Source organism: Mastacembelus armatus, chromosome 9 (assembly GCF_900324485.2).
Source record: "Mastacembelus armatus chromosome 9, fMasArm1.2, whole genome shotgun sequence".
NCBI classification, from domain to species: domain Eukaryota; kingdom Metazoa; phylum Chordata; class Actinopteri; order Synbranchiformes; family Mastacembelidae; genus Mastacembelus; species Mastacembelus armatus.
In genome coordinates this window covers 21,807,610-21,828,112 of record NC_046641.1, presented here as the reverse complement: position 1 = coordinate 21,828,112, position 20,503 = coordinate 21,807,610, and the positions used below count along the sequence as shown (strand labels likewise).

Below are 20,503 nucleotides of genomic sequence, written 5' to 3'. Positions count from 1 at the left end.
CCTCCAGCACTACTGTAAAAAACCTTGGAGTTATTTTTGACCAGGACATGTCCTTTAACTCACACATAAAACAAATTTCTAGAACTGCATTCTTTCACCTGCGCAACATTTCCAAAATTAGGAACATCCTGTCTCAAAATGATGCAGAAAAACTAGTCCATGCGTTTGTTTCCTCAAGGCTAGATTACTGTAACTCATTACTATCTGGATGTCCTAATATCTTAATAAAAAGCCTCCAATTAATCCAGAATGCCGCAGCCAGAGTCCTGACAGGAACTAGCAGGAGAGATCATATTTCTCCTATATTGGCTTCTCTTCATTGGCTCCCTGTAAAATATAGAATAGAATTTAAAATCCTTCTTCTCACATACAAATCCCTTCATAATCAAGCTCCTTCATACCTTAAAGACCTCATAGTACCATATTATCCCAATAGACCACTTCGCTCTCAGAGTGCAGGCCTACTTGTGGTTCCCAGAGTTCTCAAAAGCAGAATGGGAGGCAGAGCCTTTAGCTATCAAGCTCCTCTCCTGTGGAACCAGCTCTCAGCCTGGGTTCAGGAGGCAGACACTCTCTGTACTTTTAAGGCTAGACTTAAAACCTTCCTCTTTGACAAAGCATATAGTTAGGGCTGGCTTCAGGCAACCCTGAACCATCCCTTAGTTAGTTATGCTGCTATAGGCCTAGACTGCCCAAGGACCATTGGTGCACTGAGCTCCCCTACCCTACCCGCCCCCCCCTCCCCCTTCTCTCCGACCTCATGTATATTCCACCATTGAATGTTACTAACCTTGTGCTCTCTCTCTCCCCTAGTTTGTGCTCTCTCCCTCCCTCTCTCTCTCTCTCTCTCTCTCTGTACCTTCTGCAGGTGTCCCTGGTCCTGGAGCTGTTTATCGCTGATGTGCAGTTACTGGCCCCACCAACTTGCAGTGTCTATTTGTTGTTTATTGTTGCTGTTCTTTTCTCTCTGCTCTATCCACTCACCCCAACCGGTCGAGGCAGATGGCCGCCCAAACTGAGCCCGGTTCTGCTGGAGGTTTTTTTCTTCCGTTAAAGGGAGTTTTTTCCTCTCCACTGTCGCCAAGTGCTTGCTCATAAGGGAATTGTTGGGTTTTTAGTTTTAGTTTTTGTAAAGTGCCTTGAGATGATTTGTATTGTGATTTGGCGCTATACAAATAAAATTGAATTGAATTGAAAATAAATGTGAAAGTTCTATTAAAAACTACTCACATACATGTGTATTTTTGTACGTTTAATGGATATTATTACATTACAAATAAATCAGTAGAAACACTCCTTGGCTTACAGTAATTTTTATCAAAAAATTATGATCAACAGAAATAGTTTTTATTTACTGGGGATTGTGTTTTCTAGTGTTCATCTTAGTTGCGGAACATTTCTGCGGAGAAATCGTTTGAACGACGGACAGTTTTACGTGATGGACCCTCTGATGTTTACACGTGAGGTCTGTTCGCAGCTGAGTTTTTACACATTAAGTGTTTGCGTGTTAAATGTTGTTGTTTGACCCGTGAAAACAACTCGGACTTTAGTTTAAAATACCTATAAATATTTATTTGATTGTGTAAATTACGTTAATACCGTAAGAAGATAAAAAAAACATCGGACGTTTTTTAGCTCCTGCTATGTCGTTTGGCTGCCACAGTGTCAGCTTCTACGTTACAAGTCATCAGATTGTGGTTTTGTAGTTCGGTTAAGTTATTCGTCTCTAGACCTCAGTTTAAAATGGGAAAACTAAGGAAGAAACACAACTGGAAGGGAAGACAGCAGAGTGAACAACAACAACCAGCAAATCAAACGGCGACAGAAATTGTGGTGGAACTACAAGGTAAGGACTTCACCGAATACGTTTTCTGCTTAAAGCAGAAATAATTTACTGTAGTTTAAAAATACTAGTTAAAAAAAAGTAAAAGTCTGGCAATCAGAACCTCAGTTGAATGGCTGTAAGTATAATTACCAAAATAAAAGCACGCTCTGCTCAGCCCAAATAGGCTCTGTGAATGTTCTGTTTTGATATAATGTTTTATGTTATCACTTTTTTCATATAAATATGTAAGCACTTTTAAAAGTGTTAAAGTTAATATCTCTGCTAAGCTTATATACTTCAGAATAACTACAACTGTCTATTTACTGTCTATTTAGTAATGTAGTAATGTGGTGCAGGATACTACTGAAATATAGTAAAGTAGAAGTTTATAGTAGCATAAAATTAAAATACTGAAGTAATGTACAAATACTGGTATACTGTATTTGAGTAGATGTAGTTATATATGTGGAATTTATTGGTAAAATCTATAAACCAGGCAAATTGTTTGTTCTGTATTACCAGTTAAGTTTGTTATCTATTTGGTCTCCTGACTTCTCTGATGCCTTTGTTTGCTTATCAGATGGAGCCAAGTTAAAAGGAGTAGATGGGAGCAACGCTTTGGTCCTCCCGGCCAGCAAAGCCAAGAAGAAGAAAGTCTGCGTGACACCTGTCCCCAGAAAAAAGCCCCTCACTAAGAAACAGAGGAAAGAACTGCAGAAAGTCCTTGAGCGTAAAGAAAAGAAAGTTCAGGTGAGACACAGCCTGATGCTGCAGGCTCAGATAAAGTCAGGGGAAAAACTTTGGTATAGTTCATGTGCCCAGTTAAAACCACAATCATGTTTTTACTAATACAGAAACACTTGAATGACAAACTTTGGTTTGTCTGCTATTTTATATACTGAACAATTAACTAAGTGATTAATAGATAATAAATATAATCAGTAGTTGTTCAAACATTATAAACCTTGTGTTGATGCCAGATGTATTTTAAATATCATCTCCCAAAAAGTATCTGACGTAAATAAGAACTGAACTGCAAAATGTTTTAGTACTGTGTTAGTACAGTGTTTGTAGCAGTGGTCTGGTTATGTTTGTATTTATTATTTCTTAGTGTGGTTCTTGATTTAAATGAAACTTGTACCAATTTTAGAAATTTGATATAAAGGCCTAGATCACAACCCTGTCTGTCCTGTGCAGAGAGCAGACATCCTGAATAAACTGGCTGAGGTGCAGCTGCCAGAGTCTGAACTAAAGCTGCTGTACACTACATCCAAACTGGGAACAGGAAACAAACTTTACCAGACTAAAGAGTAAGTGCACAATACTGAGGCTAGCTCAGACAGACACAGAAGCGGTGTAATTGGTCTGTTTCACAGTGGAGTGGGTTTCATTGCTTGGGTAATTTTTAGGTCATCTGATGAAATAAAAGGTGAGGACTTGGGTCTAAAAATCAGCAGCGTCAGTGGAATGAACAGGAAAAGAAAATGGAAGGAAGAGGAGGAGGATGAAGAAGAGCAAAAGGCAGAGGAAAGTAGTGATCTGGACACTTCCTCTGATGACGAGGATGAAGATAATGAAGTGAATAAAACCATAGAAATGGGAGAAGCTAAGGAAACCACCTCTCGTCAGGAGAAAGAAGACAATCAAAAAGTTAAAGATCAACCAAAAACAGAACAAAATGGACAGATTGAAGAGAAGATTTCAGATCAAGGGAAAGTACAAAACAAGAAGCCATCACAACCAGCCATCTTCATTCCTGTTGACCGATCACCAGAAATACAGGTATGTGCTTATTGAATGGGCAGCTAAGAGCACTAAACAACGAAGTGCCGAAACTACAGGTAGGCGTGATTAACTTTTAACTGTATTTCAATCTGATGCTGTAGGAGGCTCGTTTGAAGCTGCCCATTCTGGCAGAGGAGCAGGTGGTCATGGAGGCAGTGAGAGAAAACCCCTGTGTTGTCATCTGTGGAGAGACCGGAAGTGGAAAAACCACCCAAGTGCCTCAGTTTTTGTATGAAGGTGGCTACGCCAGGTAGTTTATTCTATTGGTGGTGCTGTCCTTAAATGTTTCAAAGATATAAGAGGAAAAACATTATATATGTAGATGCACAATAATATGTGAAATCATCATTTTTATTCTTGCGTCCTACAGTGGCAATGGGATTATCGGTATCACAGAGCCAAGAAGAGTAGCAGCCGTCAGTATGTCCCACCGAGTGGCCAAAGAGATGAGCCTGTCCACGCGGTAACAAAAACACACTCACAAAATGTTTAAAATAACCGCATCTCAACACACACTTTGTGACAAGTGTGCTGATAATGGAAACATGTTAATGGCATGCTGTCTGCAGGGTGGTGTCTTACCAGATCCGGTACGAGGGAAATGTGACCGACGAGACCAAAATCAAGTTCATGACTGATGGTGTTCTACTGAAGGAGATTCAGAAGGTATGATCTTTATTCTCCATTGAGTTATTTAAATAAAAATACACTTTACATGATTATGACCTACTAGGATTTATTACTTAAATGGTGGAGCTTGACTCACTTAACTGCTGCTTTCCCTCAGTTTCTCTACAAAAAGAGAATAAAACTACATGTGTTCTTAGTTTGTGTTACCCAGCATTTATGTGTAATTAGTTTTAACTAAGTTAGCCTGAAAAATCACAACTCAAATGACCCATCAAGAACCTGGAAGTATTTTTTTAGCTCAGTAATAATCTTGTCTACAATTGAATCTTTCTGCACCTTTTAATTAGGTCGATGTTGGTAAAACTTGTTCACCGTTTCTGTCTCAGGATTTCCTGCTCCAGAGATACAGTGTGATAATCATAGATGAAGCACATGAGAGGAGTGTGTACACAGACATTCTCATCGGACTGCTGTCTCGCATCGTCCCACTCAGAAACAAGGTGAGACACACAACAGCTGTGTTTAATGTTTGTGGTGTAAAAAGTCATGGTTATAATTTTAGTGCCTGATTTACAGCACAGAGCATATTTTACTTTTGTATGCATCTGTCTGTTTTTCAGAAAGGCATGCCCATGAAGCTGTTGGTCATGTCAGCTACCCTGCGAGTCGAGGACTTCACAGAAAACCAGAAGCTGTTCAGGACGCCCCCGCCAGTCATCAGGGTGGATGCTCGGCAGTTCCCGGTCACTATCCATTTCAACAAACGCACACCGCTGGAGGATTACACTGGAGAGGCCTTTCACAAGACCTGCAAGATTCACCGCATGCTGCCTCCAGGTGCACATACACATATTTACTAGAGTTTATGGCCAATGTTTTTCAGTTTAGTTAATCTAGATTGGGTTTGGGAAAGTTACTCTTTAACCACCATGACACACATCCACCTTCATCCTGTGTCTTCAGGTGGTATCCTGGTGTTTCTGACTGGTCAGGTGGAGGTTCACAGTCTGTGCCGAAGACTCAGAAAGGCTTTCCCCTTCAGGAAGGGGAACACAACCACTGGTGAGTACCACACATGCCTTTTTGCCCCCTCATACTCTGACATACGTCCGAGCAGATTTACTGTAGATTTACTTGTTTTTGTGTCCAGGTGAGGATGAGGAAGCTGACACTTCAGAGGCAATGAGGAAGTTTAAGAAGGCCAAACAGAAGAAGACTGTTGTAAGTCTTATTTGACTAAAATACATGTTTTTGTAATGCCATTAAATTCACCTCCATCCTCAGCAGATATGAATATTTTAAGATATTTCTGTCTCTCCAGTCTCTGCCCCGAATTGACTTGGATAACTACTCTGCCCTGCCGGTAGATGAGGGGGACGAGGACAGAGAGGCAGGTATTGGAGATGAGGAGGATGGAGGCTCTGACCTCGACATTGGAGACGATCCTGCTGACACAGGTAAGCTACTCCACATAAATTATTCTCCAAATCCAAATTCTGTGTGATTCAGATGTTTATAACCTCTGTTCTGTGTTTGGTCCCTGTAGAGGAGAAGGCTGACCCGTCCATTCCTCTCTATGTCCTCCCACTGTACTCTCTGTTAGCCCCAGAGCAGCAGGCTAAGGTAAGATAACATCAAGTCAGCACAACAACTAATGAAGATTAGTTACAAAAGTAATCTGTCAAACTTTCAAACACAGGAGTGTCGATAACTTTTTTTTTTCCTCCTTGGCTGTAGGTGTTCCGGCCTCCTCCACCTGGTACTCGTCTGTGTGTTGTCTCCACAAACGTGGCTGAGACATCTCTGACCATCCCTGGTATCAAGTATGTTGTTGACTGTGGTCGAGTTAAGAAACGCTTCTACGACCGAGTGACTGGAGTATCGTCCTTTAAAGTCACGTGGACCTCACAGGCCTCAGCCAATCAGAGGGCAGGTAGAGCGGGACGAACAGAGCCGGGACACTGCTACAGGTCAGACTTTGAAGCTCTATAATAATGTGGTAACGTATTTATTTTCTTTATTTGGAGAGAATCTTGACAAATGTCTGTCTCTGTGTTATTATGTTGCTGCAGGTTGTACTCGTCTGCAGTGTTTGGAGACTTCAGTTTGTTCTCAGAGGCAGAGATCACTCGCAGGCCTGTGGAAGACCTGGTTCTACAGATGAAAGACCTCAACATAGATAAGGTCAGTGAAGTGGATGAATCAAACATACCAACAGACTGTAGAAGAGAAAAAAACTTGTCATAAAAAACACTTTATCTATTCTGTTTGTGCAGGTGGTCAATTTTCCCTTCCCCACACCTCCCTCTGCCGAGGCTCTGGTTGCAGCAGAGCAGTTATTAGTCTCATTGGGAGCTCTTGAAGAGCCACCTCGTACCGGAAGGTAACTACATTTTTTTTTTTAAAGTCTGGGGTAGTGTTGGGATATTTGTGTTGTTCTTGAGAGTCAATGAAACAATGAAAACAAATCCAGAAGTCTGTGCTTTTTTTATTATCAGGGTGAAAGAGATACAGCGAGCAAGGCTGAGCTGTCCCATCACCCCCCTGGGCAGAGCAATGGCCTCATTCCCTGTGGCACCGCGTTATGCTAAAATGTTGGCGCTCGGTAAGCAACAGGATTGCCTGCCATATGTCATTGCTGTGGTAGCAGCCATGACAGTCCGAGAACTCTTCGAAGACCTCGACAGGTGAGGACTCATGCTTGCTCCAATGATATCTGTTGATAAACGTGTTGAAACTGGAAGAGGGACTTCGAGTGCAGCTCAGAGAAACTCTTGCTGAGTGTAACGTGGGCCGATGCAGCACATTTTAAGCTACTTTTTCCTTCTCAAGCAGCGTAAATAAATTTGATTTTTATATCTTTACATGCCCTTATGTCTTTTTCATCTCTTCAGACCTGGACGTAGTGAAGACGAGAGCTCCAAGCTCACTCAGCGTCGTGCTCGGCTGACACAAATGCGGAGGTTGTGGGCTGGGCAAGGAGCCTCACTCCTACTGGGGGACCTCATGGTCATGCTGGGTGAGCTTACTATTGTTCTGATTAGACTGAACTGTATTGCAGTGTAGGCTGTAAGAAACCAGCTCATATGTTGGCATTTAGAGGCCCCATGGCTCTAGGAAGATGATTTTCTTCCAGGTGTCAGCATGAAGCAGGATTTCATGGTAAAACTTAGCATCAGGAGACACTAGATTTTAAATAACTGATTTATGAACATTGGTTTGAGACTCTTAAAGTCTATCATCATGTTTTGTTTGACAGAAGTTTTACTTACACCTGTGTGTGTGAGATGCATTAATAGAAAGCGCTGACAGTCACAGGCAGGGAAACATTAATAACCTTATACTATGCATGTACACTTGTGACTGCAGGTGCTGTTGGTGCTTGTGAGTTTGCTGGCTGTACGCCTAAGTTCTGTGAGGCAAACGGCCTGAGGTATAAAGCGATGGTGGAGATTCGGAAGCTCAGAGGACAACTCACTAATGCAGGTACACACATGCAAGGAATAAAGAAAACTGAATACATTATTGTTGAAAGAACAGCAGCATAAAATCATTTGTGGTCTGTCCTCCTAGTGAATGCAGTGTGTCCAGAGGTGGGCCTGTTTGTGGATCCCGAGATGACTCCACCAACAGAGCAACAGGTGTTTTGCTTGCGGCAGATTGTTGTGGCTGGTTTGGGAGACCATCTTGCACGGCGTGTTCAGGCAGAAGATGTACTCGACCCAAAGTGGAAGAACGGGTACAAAGTAAGTTGCAGAAGAATGTACTTTAGAGGAACATACTGTACCATTTCTCTCCCTCACCTCCTCATCTGACTTTATTCTTAGACGCCTCTTATGGACGACCCTGTGTTCATTCATCCTACGTCTGCTCTGTTCAAAACAATGCCGGAGTTTGTTGTCTACCAGGAGATCATGGAGACCACCAAGATGTACATGAGAGGTAGATGATCTCTGTGCTTATTGAGCCTCACAGCATTTCCAGTGGAAATTAAGGTTGAAATGAATAATTAAAGTATGACATAGATTCAAGCAAAAGTGACATTAAGGATTGCTTTATTGTAAGGTGAATGCTGAATCTCTCTTTAACAGTTACACAGTTTGGTCAGACATGCATCTAGTTTTACACCTCACAGCAGAAGGTTTGCCCCACCTCATACCCAGTGTCAGCTGGGACTGGCTCCATCACCCCCATAACCCTGGATGTTCCAGGATAAGCGATGGATGGATGGATGGATGGATGGATGGGGGGCATCAGAGAGTTAGGGAGGCAGCAGAAGGACAAATGTGAAGCAGAGCCAAACGCATAGATGCACTCAGAGTGATTTACACTTTACAAGGACAGCACCTTTGATGTATGTCACAAATAAACATTCATAAATCTGTCTAGAAAAAAAAAGGAGTGAACAAATGTGTTGTTACATAGGTATATATATATATATATATATATTATGATATGTGTCTGGAGGCTTGTCTGTGGGCATTGTTGAAGATGTGATTTTTATTGTGTCTGACAAACAAATTTCTGCACTGCCACATTTCAGGACACTATAGTTAGTCCTGGATTCCTGCTTTTTCTGAAACTACATTTGCAGGTTGATGTTTTCACCTGGTGAAATATCATCTTTTCTTTTTAGGTGTGTCAGCAGTAGAAGCAGAGTGGGTCCCTCAGCTCCTGCCTCAGTACTGTCATTTCAGCCCCCCTCTGGAGTCACCACCACCGCGGTTCTGCTCGTCCACTGGCACCATCAGATGTCACCGTTCAAGCACCTTTTGTTAGTGTTCTACTACTGAGGACAGTTGTGTTTGTACTGAAAGTATCTACATCTCAGTAATTACTGTGTCTTCTCCTGCAGTCCGTGTGGGTTGGCAGCTGCCAGCAGTAGAGATGGAGTATCCAGATGGCCTGGAGCGATACAAACTGTTTGCCAGGTTTTTTCTTGAGGGACAGGTACTGCAGCAACACCTGAAAGGCTTCACTTAAATTTCAGTGGGGGAATAGAATATAAAGCTGGAATCTAATCCAAACAGCCCTGACCACTCATAGAACCAAAAATAAGTATGATATGTAGCCTAATATTTAGCTGCCCTGCTCCCTTTATTTTGGGGCAAAAACATCAAATAAAGATTAGAAACAATTCCCCTATTTGTCCGAACTTGCTGTTACCTACCAATGTTTGCTTTTTCTGGTTTGCAGGTTTGCCCTAAATTAAAGAAAAACTGTAGCCACCTCCTTTCAAACCCCTCTATCATGCTGAAAACATGGGCAAAGTAAGTTGATTCTCACAAACATGCTGCTCTGCCATCTTATAGGCATTTTGTTTATTTTTGTCAGTTAATTAATTGACTTGTTTCACTGACTCTTCTTTTTCTCTTAATCTCGTGTCTTTCCTGCTTTAGGCTGCAGCCCAGGACGGAGGCTGTGCTTGGAGCACTAGTGTCAAAGAGAGTCGACAGCAGACATGCTCTCCTCACCATCTGGAAAACTGAAGATAAATGTGAGGATTTAGTGTAGTGGGTATCTCATTTTTGAACCTGATTTAATTAACATTTTGTGGTCTAATTGTGTTGTTCTTTGTGTATTTTCTCCTCCTACAGTCCTATTGTCTGCATATCGCCAGTGGTTACCTGAATCAATGCATCAAGATGTATCCAAAAGCTGGCCTCCGACATAAAAGCTTGCATTTAAAAAGCAGATTTTACATTCTGAACTTTTGACCAGAGAAATTCTTCCCTACTCTGGTTTACCTGTACTCTCAAAGTGCAACTGCCACAATACAACATGGCCTTTCGTTATTGTGTTTTTATACACTGTATCTATGATATGTGCAGTTATGTCAGGCAGACATTATTTTAACTCAAACTTTATAATGTTCATAGGGTTCTGCTGTCAGTTGTATGTCGCTGACTTGGTCTTCATAAGACTTAGTAAAACTGTGGGGCAACTGTGGAGTAGAGCTGGTGTGTGATTTATTCCTTCTTTGTGTAAAATGTGGTTGAAACATATTAAATATCCACTCCTCTGATTGTACTCATAAGTGGTCAATCATCACATTTGTGTGCATTTAATCTAAATGACACTGGAAAAAATGTTGAACACAGTAAGGAAGGGCACTGAAAAAGCTCAACCAAACAAGTCTAAACATTTCTTGTCTTCACTAATGTCTTGTCTTACACTGTGGTGGGGAAATACATTACCTGCTGTGTTCTGTGTGAGAGTTGTACTGAAGTCTCTTACCTTGCCCCCTTGTGGTGAGATGTCAAAATTATATTAGATGCTTCTGGACCTTGATTCATCCAAGACTAAGAGTCAAAATCCAAAAGAAAGAGAAGCTGCATATTTTGACACTATTAGCAATTGTTATTCATTTCTTACAGAGTGAAGTAAACTGAAAATCATTTGGCGTTATCAACCTTTTCCTTTAAAACAGCAGCAATTCTTGTGGGTATACTTATGCACATGTTTTTGCTGTATGTTTGGGAACAATCAGCAGACTGTATGCTGTATGATTCACAATGAAGGGAACAATCAGATTCCATCCCCATGTTATTGTTGGACCTGTAAACTATTTTCTATCTGTGGGTTCCCTTTAACATAATATAATATTATTTCGTCTTTATAGTGAAGCAATTTCTCATCTCAATTGTTCGGTTCTATATCAATTTTCAGGGAATAAAAATTATAGTTCAATCGGCGGCTGTGATAGGCCAATACCAGTCGTTGCGTCACTTCCTCCTGTCAGCTCGTACACTTCCGGAAGAAGCGGAAGACAACAGTGGAAATATCCCAGTTTGTATTTAATCTGTTGAAATAAGAAAATAGAGATTTTGAGCCGTTTGACAACCAAGGAGCTGGACTGCTAACATGGTGAGTAGGACTCTGCTTTTGTCGAGCGCTGACGGCAAAGTTGTATCAAAGCCAGTCGTAACATTAGTTGGAGGAGTTTAGCTGCTAATAACACGACAGAAATATGCCCCGTCATGGTGAAATTAAAGTCTTACCAACTCACAGTATCGACACTAGAAATATTGTATTTAAATAATTTGGTCCATTCCACAGTTTTCCTTCCACGTATTTGACCACCCGATGGCCCGGGGCTTTCAGAACCGCTTCTCCACACAGTATCGCTGCTACTCGGTGTCCATGCTGGCAGGTCCCAATGACCGTTCAGACGTTGAGAAAGGAGGCAAAAGTGAGTAGGATTGTCAATAAATATGACCATGTCCTAATTTACCACACAACACACAGTAAACACAGCCAGGAAAACGTTTTGTTATTGGGGTTTGGATGTTCTATTGAACCAGCTGCACGATTTTTCCGTATAGCAGCGGTGTAGTCCTATGTGGCCCAGTCAAACCTATTGACCCTGTTTTGGTGCAATTTTTCCTCACTCACCCAGAGTTATTTACTGTTATTCAATTATAAAGTCTCTTACCAGTGAATCTTTCATTCTTTCTAGTGTTTTTAATGTTAAGTTTGTTAGTTTTCTATATTGATTCATGTTCAGTTTTGTGTCATTGTTTCATGCAGCCAGTTTTTGTTATTCCAAGCACTTATTAACAACATATGGATCTAGGGTTAACCAGGATTTGTCAGTTCAAGCTCTTTGCTATTTTTTAGACATCTTTTGGTAATATCAAAAGTGTTGAAAAACACATTTGGGTTATATTGCAGTTTCTTTAGTTGGCATTTGTTTTTGTAAGAACCAAACAAGCAGTCTCACAGGTATTCATTAGTTTGTCCTTTTGTTAAGGACTGATGCATGGGAGAGGCCTGCCAATTAAGCCAAAAATACACTAGTACCTCTACAACCCTTCTGTTTCATTTGTATTGCATTCTGTACTTTGCTCCACTGCTGCAGACCTGCACACCTAATTAAAGTGATCAAGGTCTCATTGACTTTTTAATTAGATCTAGATTTTTCAAGATAAAATGTAAAGTGACAAATAATTAAATATAACTGCCATCTCTACCTGTTTTTACATAATCTAATTTGTTAATGTATCATTTTTCAGTAATAATGCCACCTTCAGCTCTGGACCAGCTCAGTAAGTGCAACTTAAATCAAACACTTCTTCATTATTATAAAAGTCCTGTACAAACCTTGCATGATTCTTATTTGTCTCCTGCTTTCCCCTCTGCAGGCAGGCTTAACATCACCTATCCAATGCTATTCAAGCTGACCAACAAGAACTCAGACAGAATGACACACTGTGGTGTTCTGGAGTTTGTGGCAGATGAAGGAATCTGTTATCTCCCGCACTGGGTGAGAGACAGTAACAACAGGAAGGATAATTATACTGTATTGATATTTTATGCAAATGGTATAAATGTATCAGATTCAAAGCTATGATTTAAATGAAAATGTAATATGTCAAAACTTGAAAGAAAAGTAACTGTTTATGATGGTTGGGATTATTAGGATTTTGAGTAACTGAGAGAGTGGAGATTAAAGATAACTACCATTTTCCTACTATGTACTGAAATGTACTACTTCTGACTAAATGGTTTTAAAGCCACTTTGAAAGTACGAGTCACAGCAGTACTGATAGTTTATTTTGTGTGCTGCAGATGATGCAGAATCTCCTGCTGGAGGAAGGTGGTCTGGTCCAAGTGGAAAGTGTTAACCTCATGGTGGCCACTTACTCAAAGTTCCAGCCCCAGAGCCCCGACTTCCTGGACATTACAAACCCAAAAGCAGTGTAAGAGCATTAACTTTATCCTTCTCCCACATTGTGTTAAACTAAAGCTATTAACCAGTTTGTCACTTTTTTACAGACTGGAAAATGCACTGAGAAACTTTGCCTGCCTGACAACGGGTGATGTCATAGCAATCAACTACAATGAAAAGGTAAATCAATGTATGTAAGTTAGTGTTGAACTAGTATGTGAATGTATTCTATTTATTTATTTTTTACTAAATACTACAGCTATTGGAATATGCGTGTTTGTTTCAGATATATGAGCTGCGTGTTATGGAGACCAAGCCAGATAAGGCAGTATCCATCATTGAGTGCGATATGAATGTAAGACCCTCTATTTTATTGCAGACAACAGTAAATTATTCTTTTTTTATTTAATTAATTGTTTATATGTTGTGACTGTGTTCATCAGGTGGATTTTGATGCTCCTCTGGGCTACAAAGAACCTGAGCGACGACCTCAGCACCAGGAAGAACCAGCAGTAAGGACTGGACCCTAAAGAAACCTTAACAACTTGAACCCTGAACAATTTTATAAAACTATTTTCTTTACAGGAGGAAGAAGCAGATCCCAGCAGCTATGCTGACATGGACACAGGATTCAGGGTGAGTAAATGAGATGAGAAATTAGATGAGATGAACTCTATTTATTCCTGAAGGGAAATTCAGTAATAGAAATGTTGCTTCAGGTTTGGGACAAATGATAACTATGACAATTGGAGCTAATGTAACTTCTAATCTGTTTCTAATCCTCAGGCTTTCACTGGCTCTGGCAATCGATTAGATGGCAAAACCAAAGGGATTGAGCCCAGCCCTGCTCCTCTTGGTGCAAGTGACATCAAAAGGTAAAAGACCAAAAACTCAGATATTATAACACAATGGTTTCCTTGTAGCACATGCAGTCCATCCTCTTTATTATCATCATTCCTGGGTTTGTTATGCTTTTTAAAAAAATAGACAGTAGAGACATGACCGATGACTAAATCTCACCATAGGTTGGTAGTTGATAGGTTGAAGATCTGAATTTGGACATAACGTACAACAGATTGTCAGGTGATATACACTGATGAAGAGTCAACAAGTGGTGTGAGCATTTTTTTTATCATCTCTACAGACTTTCTGTGGTTGCATGCAACTGACTGCTTTGGTACAGTAGATCCTGGCAGGGAAAGACTGCAATGTTTGAAAACCAGCTGGAAATATAATGTCTAACGACTGTCAGGGGAATTGCCAAACCATGACTGTCACTGCCATACTGTGTCCACACCCTTCTAATTTTCATCTGTGCATTTTTTCAGACATGGAATTCTTTGATGCACTGCTCACTTGTGTCCACATGTCATATGTCTTAGTTTGTTGCCAAATGACATGGTCCTCCAATCTTTTGTCACACAGAGGCATTCCTAACTATGACTTCAAAGTTGGCAGGATCACCTTCATCAGAAACTCGAGACCTCAGCCCAAGAAAATTGCAGATGATGTAAGAAACATGAATGATTTTTATCAGTTATATGAACCTTGTATACAAACCTTTTCTGTAGCATTTGTACTTCGTTTTCTAGTTGTAACTGCTTCTAAATGTTTTTTAATCCTCTCAGGATGAGGCCTTGAACAGATTCATCGCCTTTTCTGGACAAGGACAATCACTACGCAAGAAGGGCAGAAAACCTTAAAGTATTCTGTATGGACTGGTTGGCTAAAGTGCACAGACCCACCATATCTATTGTGTCCTTCAACAGCAAAGTAAAAAAAAAGGCCTTCCAATGAATTATGGTTTTGCCTCTCTGTCGCTTTTGAAATGCGAGATTTGCTGTTGAGTTAGGTTAGGATTATAGTATGTAATTAAAAATGATGGTAATATTTGGCTCATTAGAAGCTGAGATGCATGAATTGCTGCAACTCAGTATTCACAAGTCCAGGGTGACTTATTTGAGCAAGACAGAATATATCAACAGCACAAGTGTTGAAGTATTGAAATATCTGGTTTGAGTTAACACGGACTTACGACCACCAACCACAACCCCTTTTCATAATTGTGGATTTTTTTTTTTTTTACAGTTGACTTTAAATATACTGCTATCCAGAGTCCCGTTGCTGTGATAAATGAGAGCAATAATAAATCTCTCTAGACTTTTCTTTTTAATACTGAAGAAATTAAATTTTAGTTATAGGAACGATGTGGAAGTCTTTTCTTTTTTCCTTGTTTATTTATAGACAAATAAAGGACAGTGTTTTGAAATTGAGCGTGTCTCATTATGTGTGCGGGAACTAAACATTTCAGAAAGTATTGCAGTATAATCTCATGTTTGTATTTTCAAAGTAATTGCTGTGGAGCTGCGTCGGAGCGCTTTTGTTGTGAAAAGAAATCGAACCGGAAGTGTTCCTGTTGAAGCTAACGCAGCTAACATTAGCAATGGATCAGTCTGGATCGTGGAGGGTAAATTATCAAACATTATGTAACTATGTGGCGAATTGCAAAATGTCTTGACTCAGTTTCACTCGCCTTGTTCATAATAGTCTCGATAAAATGCCATTTTCTAATCACTTTGTTTGCAAGGTGATTCGCTTTCAATGCTACACCTTTGCGTTTAAATAACCTTAGCTAGTTAGCAATAAGCTGAGCATTGCCAGATAAGTTACCTATTTAACGTTGTTTCCTATTTATTTATGCTGTTCTGTTTAAACTTAAGTACACCCCTTGTATTTAAAATGTGTAAATCATTTAGGTTTTAGAAGTCGTGTTGTTGGTGGACGATTATTTATTTAGTTATATATGAAAAAGCTTTAAATGAAAGACATTTTTGAAATAGTTTTATGTTAATATAGAAATAAATGCTGTTTTTATTAAATGATTCACTACTATTTAAATCTGCTAACTGATATGAAATTGTTTAGTCCAGCTTTGACATTCATTTTTAATATTGCAGAATTCAGTGCATTTATTTCGCTGATGGTTTTATTTAGTATTGCCTGCTTTATCAACAGTTCTGTGACATTTTAATTGATGTTAGTTAAATCTTACTGAGGGAAACCCTAGATAACAGCACATGTTAAACACTTCCCAGCTTTATTCTTATCATACTCTAGTATTAATGCCATCCTCTGACCTTGGAGCATGTTAAATGTGACCGTCATTAACCACAAACCTAACACAAGGGGGGCCAAAATCTAACTTGTATATACTGGATAGGAGATTATTCCTAACTATTTCCGTTCATACAGTCACCCCGGACATGTGATGATTACTGGAGTGAGTTCAGACACTGCACAAGCTTGTGGAATCAATTCCACCACTACTACACGTATGGCACCACCCCATCCTGCAAGCAGTGGAGAGAGGACTACAATAACTGCAAGGAGTGGGAGAAACACGGAAGCACCGAGGCAAAGGTACTTTACAGTACAATAACAATTACATTAAAATTTAAGATCATAATCGGTTTCTTTCATCAGGTCTGTTCTTCACACTTTGGAATGCTTCTCAATTTCCTGTAATATGATATATAATAGGAGGCCTTGCAAAGGAGTGAAAGAACCAGAGTGGAAGAGCAGAGAAAATTCACCCCAGTGTGGAACCTGAGGCAAGAACCTCCCAGAGACTGGCACATGCCCCTGAACCAGGAAAAACCCCAGGACTCCTGAAGTATCATTATTAACCTGCTGTCTTGGTCCATGGCAGCTGAAGGATAAGTGAAATGAACATTCATGGTATACTTTATTTCACTTCATGGACATAAAATCTTTCAGAGCTATATTTTGGAGAGACCGCTAAATCTGACAGGTACTGTATGTAACCATGTGTACTGTATATTCAAACAGCTGTGGCAGCATCTAGTGGTGAGGTAGACAACCACTATTAAACCAGTAAATTAAAAGTGATATCTGCAAAAGCAGTGTTGTTTCTATGCTGGTCATATATACATTTGTTTAATATTAATAGTCTTTTTCTTTGTAAGAAGTCAATACTGGCTGAAATTATGCAGTGGATATATTTTCAATATTCCATAAATGCCTTGCTAGTAATGAAGCATTGGCCGAGGATTGTTTTAATATGGCTTAAATTAAAAGTTGGTACTGCACTAGAATGTACTAACAGATTTTGTTGACATCAATCAGAATAGCACTTTATATAATTTCTTCAACCATGGGATTATGCTGATGAATTCTGTGCTGTAAATAATCTGACAAATCATATTATTTTCCTGTCTCGTGATTATTGGTTCACCCCTAAATAACACAAAGGGCAATTACTCTGAACAAACTGAATCATTAAGGGAAAAAACTTTTTTTTTTTTTAAGTTTTCTTTATGTTTTATAAAGATGTGAATGTGGATACAGTTGAATGCACTTCCATGAAATTTCACGTTTGATACGAGGTGACTTGAAGCTTCATCCTCTTGATGTTAATTTAAGAAAACTAAATTGCAAAGTGTCCTTCACACCTACACCTGCATCTTGGCTTATTGACTCATGTACTGAACACACACTAAATAGAGAATACACACAGGCTGCTTCCACTGTTCCTTGTCCATCACTGTGTGTAAACTTTAGTGATGTCATTGTATTTCCCATCAGGAGCTTCGTAATTGGTCTTTGGCGGTGTGTAGGCAGGACCCTCATGAATGAAGGGAAACAGAAGAGGGTCTTGCTTCAGTGCCGCCTGGTAAAGCTCCTCAGACTCTAACTTCAGTTCCTCCAGCGCCTCCCTCTGTGCTTCCAGAGCAAGTTCAATAGCCCGCACTTCGGCCATGTGCTGCTCCTACACCGACAAAGATTAGCACATAAAGTAAAGTCCACTGAGCGTACGGGATGGAAAGCAGAAAACAGAAGCAATATTTTCTATAAAAGCTTTAGTGATGAAGGTGTTTCGGGTAAGTGCTGACCTGTTTGTATCGACTCCACTCCTTAAGCAGCAGTGCTCGACCCTCGCTCTCTTCAAATGAGAGGCTTGGTGCGACACGTTCCCTTTGTAAGAGAATAATAAACACCAGTTTGTAGCACTTCAAAGGCAAAGTATGTCAATACACAACTTATAAAGAAAATACAATTTATTTAATGTTGAGGTCTGATAACTCCCAAGATACTTATTAAAACCCAACTCATAAGTGTTTTTAAGTGTTTTCTATTGCAACCTCAGTCTCTAGCAAACAGACATTTAACATATTTCTCTTTCCCTTCATTCTGTCTAGAGCTGGATTTTTGGCCTAAATGCATCAAAGGATGCAGACAAGAAGGATGTGGCTGGCCTTTTTATTTAAATGTATATATTTTTCTTACTGTGAATAATCCAAGAAAAGCCAAAACCAACACGCCATCATTGCTGTTGTTCACTGATGCATTTTTAATTTAATTTTAAAACACTTTCAAAATTGTTTCAATGTTCTGATGAGCCAAATCAGGCTTTGTCTGCAGAGTTGGTTGATTTCTTGGTTTTGGTGTTTTCAGAGCATTTACTGACAAGAAGAATACTGACTAATGCCAGCCTTGCTCTCCATGTGTGTTAATAACACCTCTACACTAACATGATTTCTTGCAAGTGACAGTGTGACCAACAGTAAAAATGATTTGTACCTGGTTTCATCCAAGCATTTGGTTGGAATGATGAAGTCCTCTATTGGGATAAGCTCAGGTGGAACCTTCTCAAGCTTCTTCAGCTTTTTTTTCAGCCTCTCTCTCACTAGCAGCTCCCTTCTTGGATCCACTTTCTTCTTCTTTTTTGGCTCTGCACTAATAAAACACAAAGCACAATGTGAGCATGTTAATCTGAAGACAGATTATCAAACAGATACAGGAAATATATAAATGTATACTGATTCTATAACATAAAACAATATCTCTTTATTTAGTTTCCTGTGATTTGATTAATATCTCTTCTAAGTTCTTCTTAGTAAGAATAAAGCTCAGATGCACAGTCTGAATTCATCATATCACTGGTGGATAACGTTGTTGGGGAGACTCAAGTGAACAATTTGGTTTTATTGGGCCCCTTCAGCCCTCAGTGCACTGTGAACAGTTCCCCGGTGCCCCCTCTAAGTTCCTATTAATAGTAGTGTACACCAGAATCCAGAAAATAACTAGTGCTAAAATAATACTTTCACTTTTTTAAACATATATCAATAGGAATATCTTTTAATCGAGTCTTGTTTTTAGCCTGTGTGAAGTTTTACTGTTGCATAACCAGAACAAAAGCTGTTTGACATTGTGTTACATGTGGCAATGACCTGATTCTACATTGTTTCTTCTAAATACATTGGAATTTACCTTGTTTCTGCATATCGTGCAGGGTCTACGGAATATTTCCTTTAATAAAGGAGTATTTCTTTCTGCATGTATCTTTTACTAGATGGTCCTTTAGGTCTGTAGTTCTGTTCAAAGGTCATGCTTAAAGCAGCAGCAGCAGAATGTTTTTGAAAGACTATACAATAGCTGACTGAAGATGTGCTTATCAATGATCATATTTTCACTTTGTTCTCTGACGTTTTCTAAACTGCAAATTCTAAATCTATAAAATTGGACTATTGGCAGACTTGTTTCAACAGAGGTGGGATCACGACTCTCAAAGTTCAAGGCTTTTTTATCCATTGGTCTAGTGTAAACAGTAGTGAAAATCCTATAATTTCATTTTGACAATATCACATTTAAGAAAAAAGCTTAGAGGCTCTATACCTGAAATATGGCACACATTTGTAACAAGTCAATTGTTGTCCCCTGTATTTTGAAGATCATTTCACTTCATTATGAAATCAGTGTCTTAATCTCTGCAGGTAAATTCTCCAACTAGAGGCTGATTATGAAAATCTACCGCTAATAGAACACGATAGATTTATTTAGTGAAGGCGTAGACCATATATGATATGACAGTATGTTCTTTGTGAAGACATTTTGGGTCTAAACCTTTCAGCATTAAAGTTTTGAGCTTGTAGTTAATTTGGTTATAAGCTCTTTCTTTCAATGTAGATGTGTCAATGTACGTTTGTGTTTTCTGTCATAGCTCTAATGTCTGAAGGCTCATGTTTAATGTGTTTTGCATGATGCAGTCTGCAGTTGTATCATCAGGCCCGTGACTTACCTCAGTGGAGCAGATGTCTTCAGTGTCAACACTGGTGCCAACCAAGGACTCGGTACAGCGTGGACGTGTCCCCCCAACACGAAGCTAAAAAACAACACAGCAGACAGGTCGCAGCTTAAAACCACAGGAACCAGTTTATGATTCACCAACATTAATTTTACCGAATAACTAAACTAAACTAAACCAGCTGCTAAATTAGCGCCTTCTCAGCTACTTTACTCACCGTGACGGGGCGGCCTGTCGGGGTATGGCCCTGCACAAACATCGCGACAGAGCCACAGACATGTTTATTCTTTTACTTTCAACTTATAACCGGGATGAGAATAAAAAATATTCACATCGCTTTGCCTGTCCCCTTACATGAGAACCACGAACCAGGACAGTCGTGGCGCGGACAGATGACGTATTAGAAGTTAACGCACCGGCCGCACTTTCGAGGATTTAGCTTGTCCTGAAAATTAAATAAGTGTTTTGAAATATAGGGTCACGGCGT

The 20,503-nt window shown here is 39.7% G+C and overlaps 4 protein-coding genes across 4 annotated transcripts; 3 read left to right on the top strand and 1 right to left on the bottom strand.

Moving 5' to 3' along the window:
- The first annotated feature begins 1,192 nt into the window (after window positions 1-1,192).
- dhx37 (DEAH (Asp-Glu-Ala-His) box polypeptide 37) lies at window positions 1,193-10,270 on the top strand. Its single transcript, XM_026320897.2, has 26 exons — window positions 1,193-1,846; window positions 2,406-2,575; window positions 3,023-3,135; window positions 3,235-3,607; window positions 3,712-3,860; window positions 3,981-4,073; window positions 4,180-4,276; window positions 4,627-4,740; window positions 4,861-5,077; window positions 5,204-5,302; window positions 5,391-5,461; window positions 5,562-5,697; window positions 5,787-5,863; window positions 5,978-6,210; window positions 6,313-6,424; window positions 6,517-6,623; window positions 6,739-6,927; window positions 7,135-7,259; window positions 7,610-7,726; window positions 7,814-7,986; window positions 8,068-8,182; window positions 8,877-9,014; window positions 9,096-9,190; window positions 9,437-9,510; window positions 9,640-9,737; window positions 9,838-10,270. The coding sequence occupies exons 1-26, from the start codon at window positions 1,744-1,746 to the stop codon at window positions 9,912-9,914; spliced, it is 3,465 nt and encodes a 1,154-aa protein (XP_026176682.1). The 5' UTR covers window positions 1,193-1,743; the 3' UTR covers window positions 9,915-10,270.
- A 680-nt stretch (window positions 10,271-10,950) lies between these two features.
- On the top strand, window positions 10,951-15,180 carry ufd1l (ubiquitin recognition factor in ER associated degradation 1). Its single transcript, XM_026320899.1, has 12 exons — window positions 10,951-11,107; window positions 11,300-11,432; window positions 12,256-12,288; window positions 12,385-12,506; window positions 12,812-12,942; window positions 13,019-13,091; window positions 13,198-13,266; window positions 13,355-13,423; window positions 13,497-13,547; window positions 13,698-13,786; window positions 14,337-14,421; window positions 14,540-15,180. Exons 1-12 carry the CDS (start codon window positions 11,105-11,107, stop codon window positions 14,612-14,614), a joined length of 933 nt encoding a protein of 310 aa, XP_026176684.1. The 5' UTR covers window positions 10,951-11,104; the 3' UTR covers window positions 14,615-15,180.
- Window positions 15,181-15,229: 49 nt separating this feature from the next.
- c9h22orf39 (chromosome 9 C22orf39 homolog) lies at window positions 15,230-16,831 on the top strand. Its single transcript, XM_026320901.1, has 3 exons — window positions 15,230-15,378; window positions 16,164-16,331; window positions 16,452-16,831. Exons 1-3 carry the CDS (start codon window positions 15,355-15,357, stop codon window positions 16,581-16,583), a joined length of 324 nt encoding a protein of 107 aa, XP_026176686.1. The 5' UTR covers window positions 15,230-15,354; the 3' UTR covers window positions 16,584-16,831.
- Window positions 16,832-17,233: 402 nt separating this feature from the next.
- Window positions 17,234-20,425, bottom strand: mrpl40 (mitochondrial ribosomal protein L40). Its single transcript, XM_026320900.2, has 5 exons — window positions 20,234-20,425; window positions 20,011-20,094; window positions 18,513-18,668; window positions 17,825-17,906; window positions 17,234-17,700 (listed from the first exon to the last, which is right to left on the bottom strand). The coding sequence occupies exons 1-5, from the start codon at window positions 20,293-20,295 to the stop codon at window positions 17,473-17,475; spliced, it is 612 nt and encodes a 203-aa protein (XP_026176685.1). The 5' UTR covers window positions 20,296-20,425; the 3' UTR covers window positions 17,234-17,472.
- Window positions 20,426-20,503: the final 78 nt, after the last annotated feature.

Coding starts and splice junctions, on each gene's coding strand:
- dhx37 (XM_026320897.2), top strand. CDS start 1,744: ATGGGAAAACTAAGGAAGAAACACAACTGGAAGGGAAGACAGCAGAGT. Junction 4,074..4,179: donor GAGATGAGCCTGTCCACGCG/GTAACAAAAACA, acceptor TGCTGTCTGCAG/GGTGGTGTCTTACCAGATCC. Junction 6,211..6,312: donor GAGCCGGGACACTGCTACAG/GTCAGACTTTGA, acceptor ATGTTGCTGCAG/GTTGTACTCGTCTGCAGTGT.
- ufd1l (XM_026320899.1), top strand. Junction 12,943..13,018: donor ATTACAAACCCAAAAGCAGT/GTAAGAGCATTA, acceptor ACTTTTTTACAG/ACTGGAAAATGCACTGAGAA. Junction 13,787..14,336: donor GGTGCAAGTGACATCAAAAG/GTAAAAGACCAA, acceptor TTTGTCACACAG/AGGCATTCCTAACTATGACT.
- c9h22orf39 (XM_026320901.1), top strand. CDS start 15,355: ATGGATCAGTCTGGATCGTGGAGG. Junction 15,379..16,163: donor ATCAGTCTGGATCGTGGAGG/GTAAATTATCAA, acceptor CCGTTCATACAG/TCACCCCGGACATGTGATGA. Junction 16,332..16,451: donor ACGGAAGCACCGAGGCAAAG/GTACTTTACAGT, acceptor GATATATAATAG/GAGGCCTTGCAAAGGAGTGA.
- mrpl40 (XM_026320900.2), bottom strand. CDS start 20,295: ATGTCTGTGGCTCTGTCGCGATGTTTGTGCAGGGCCATACCCCGACAG. Junction 17,907..18,512: donor AAATGCTTGGATGAAACCAG/GTACAAATCATT, acceptor TCTCTTACAAAG/GGAACGTGTCGCACCAAGCC. Junction 17,701..17,824: donor AGTGGAGTCGATACAAACAG/GTCAGCACTTAC, acceptor TTGTCGGTGTAG/GAGCAGCACATGGCCGAAGT.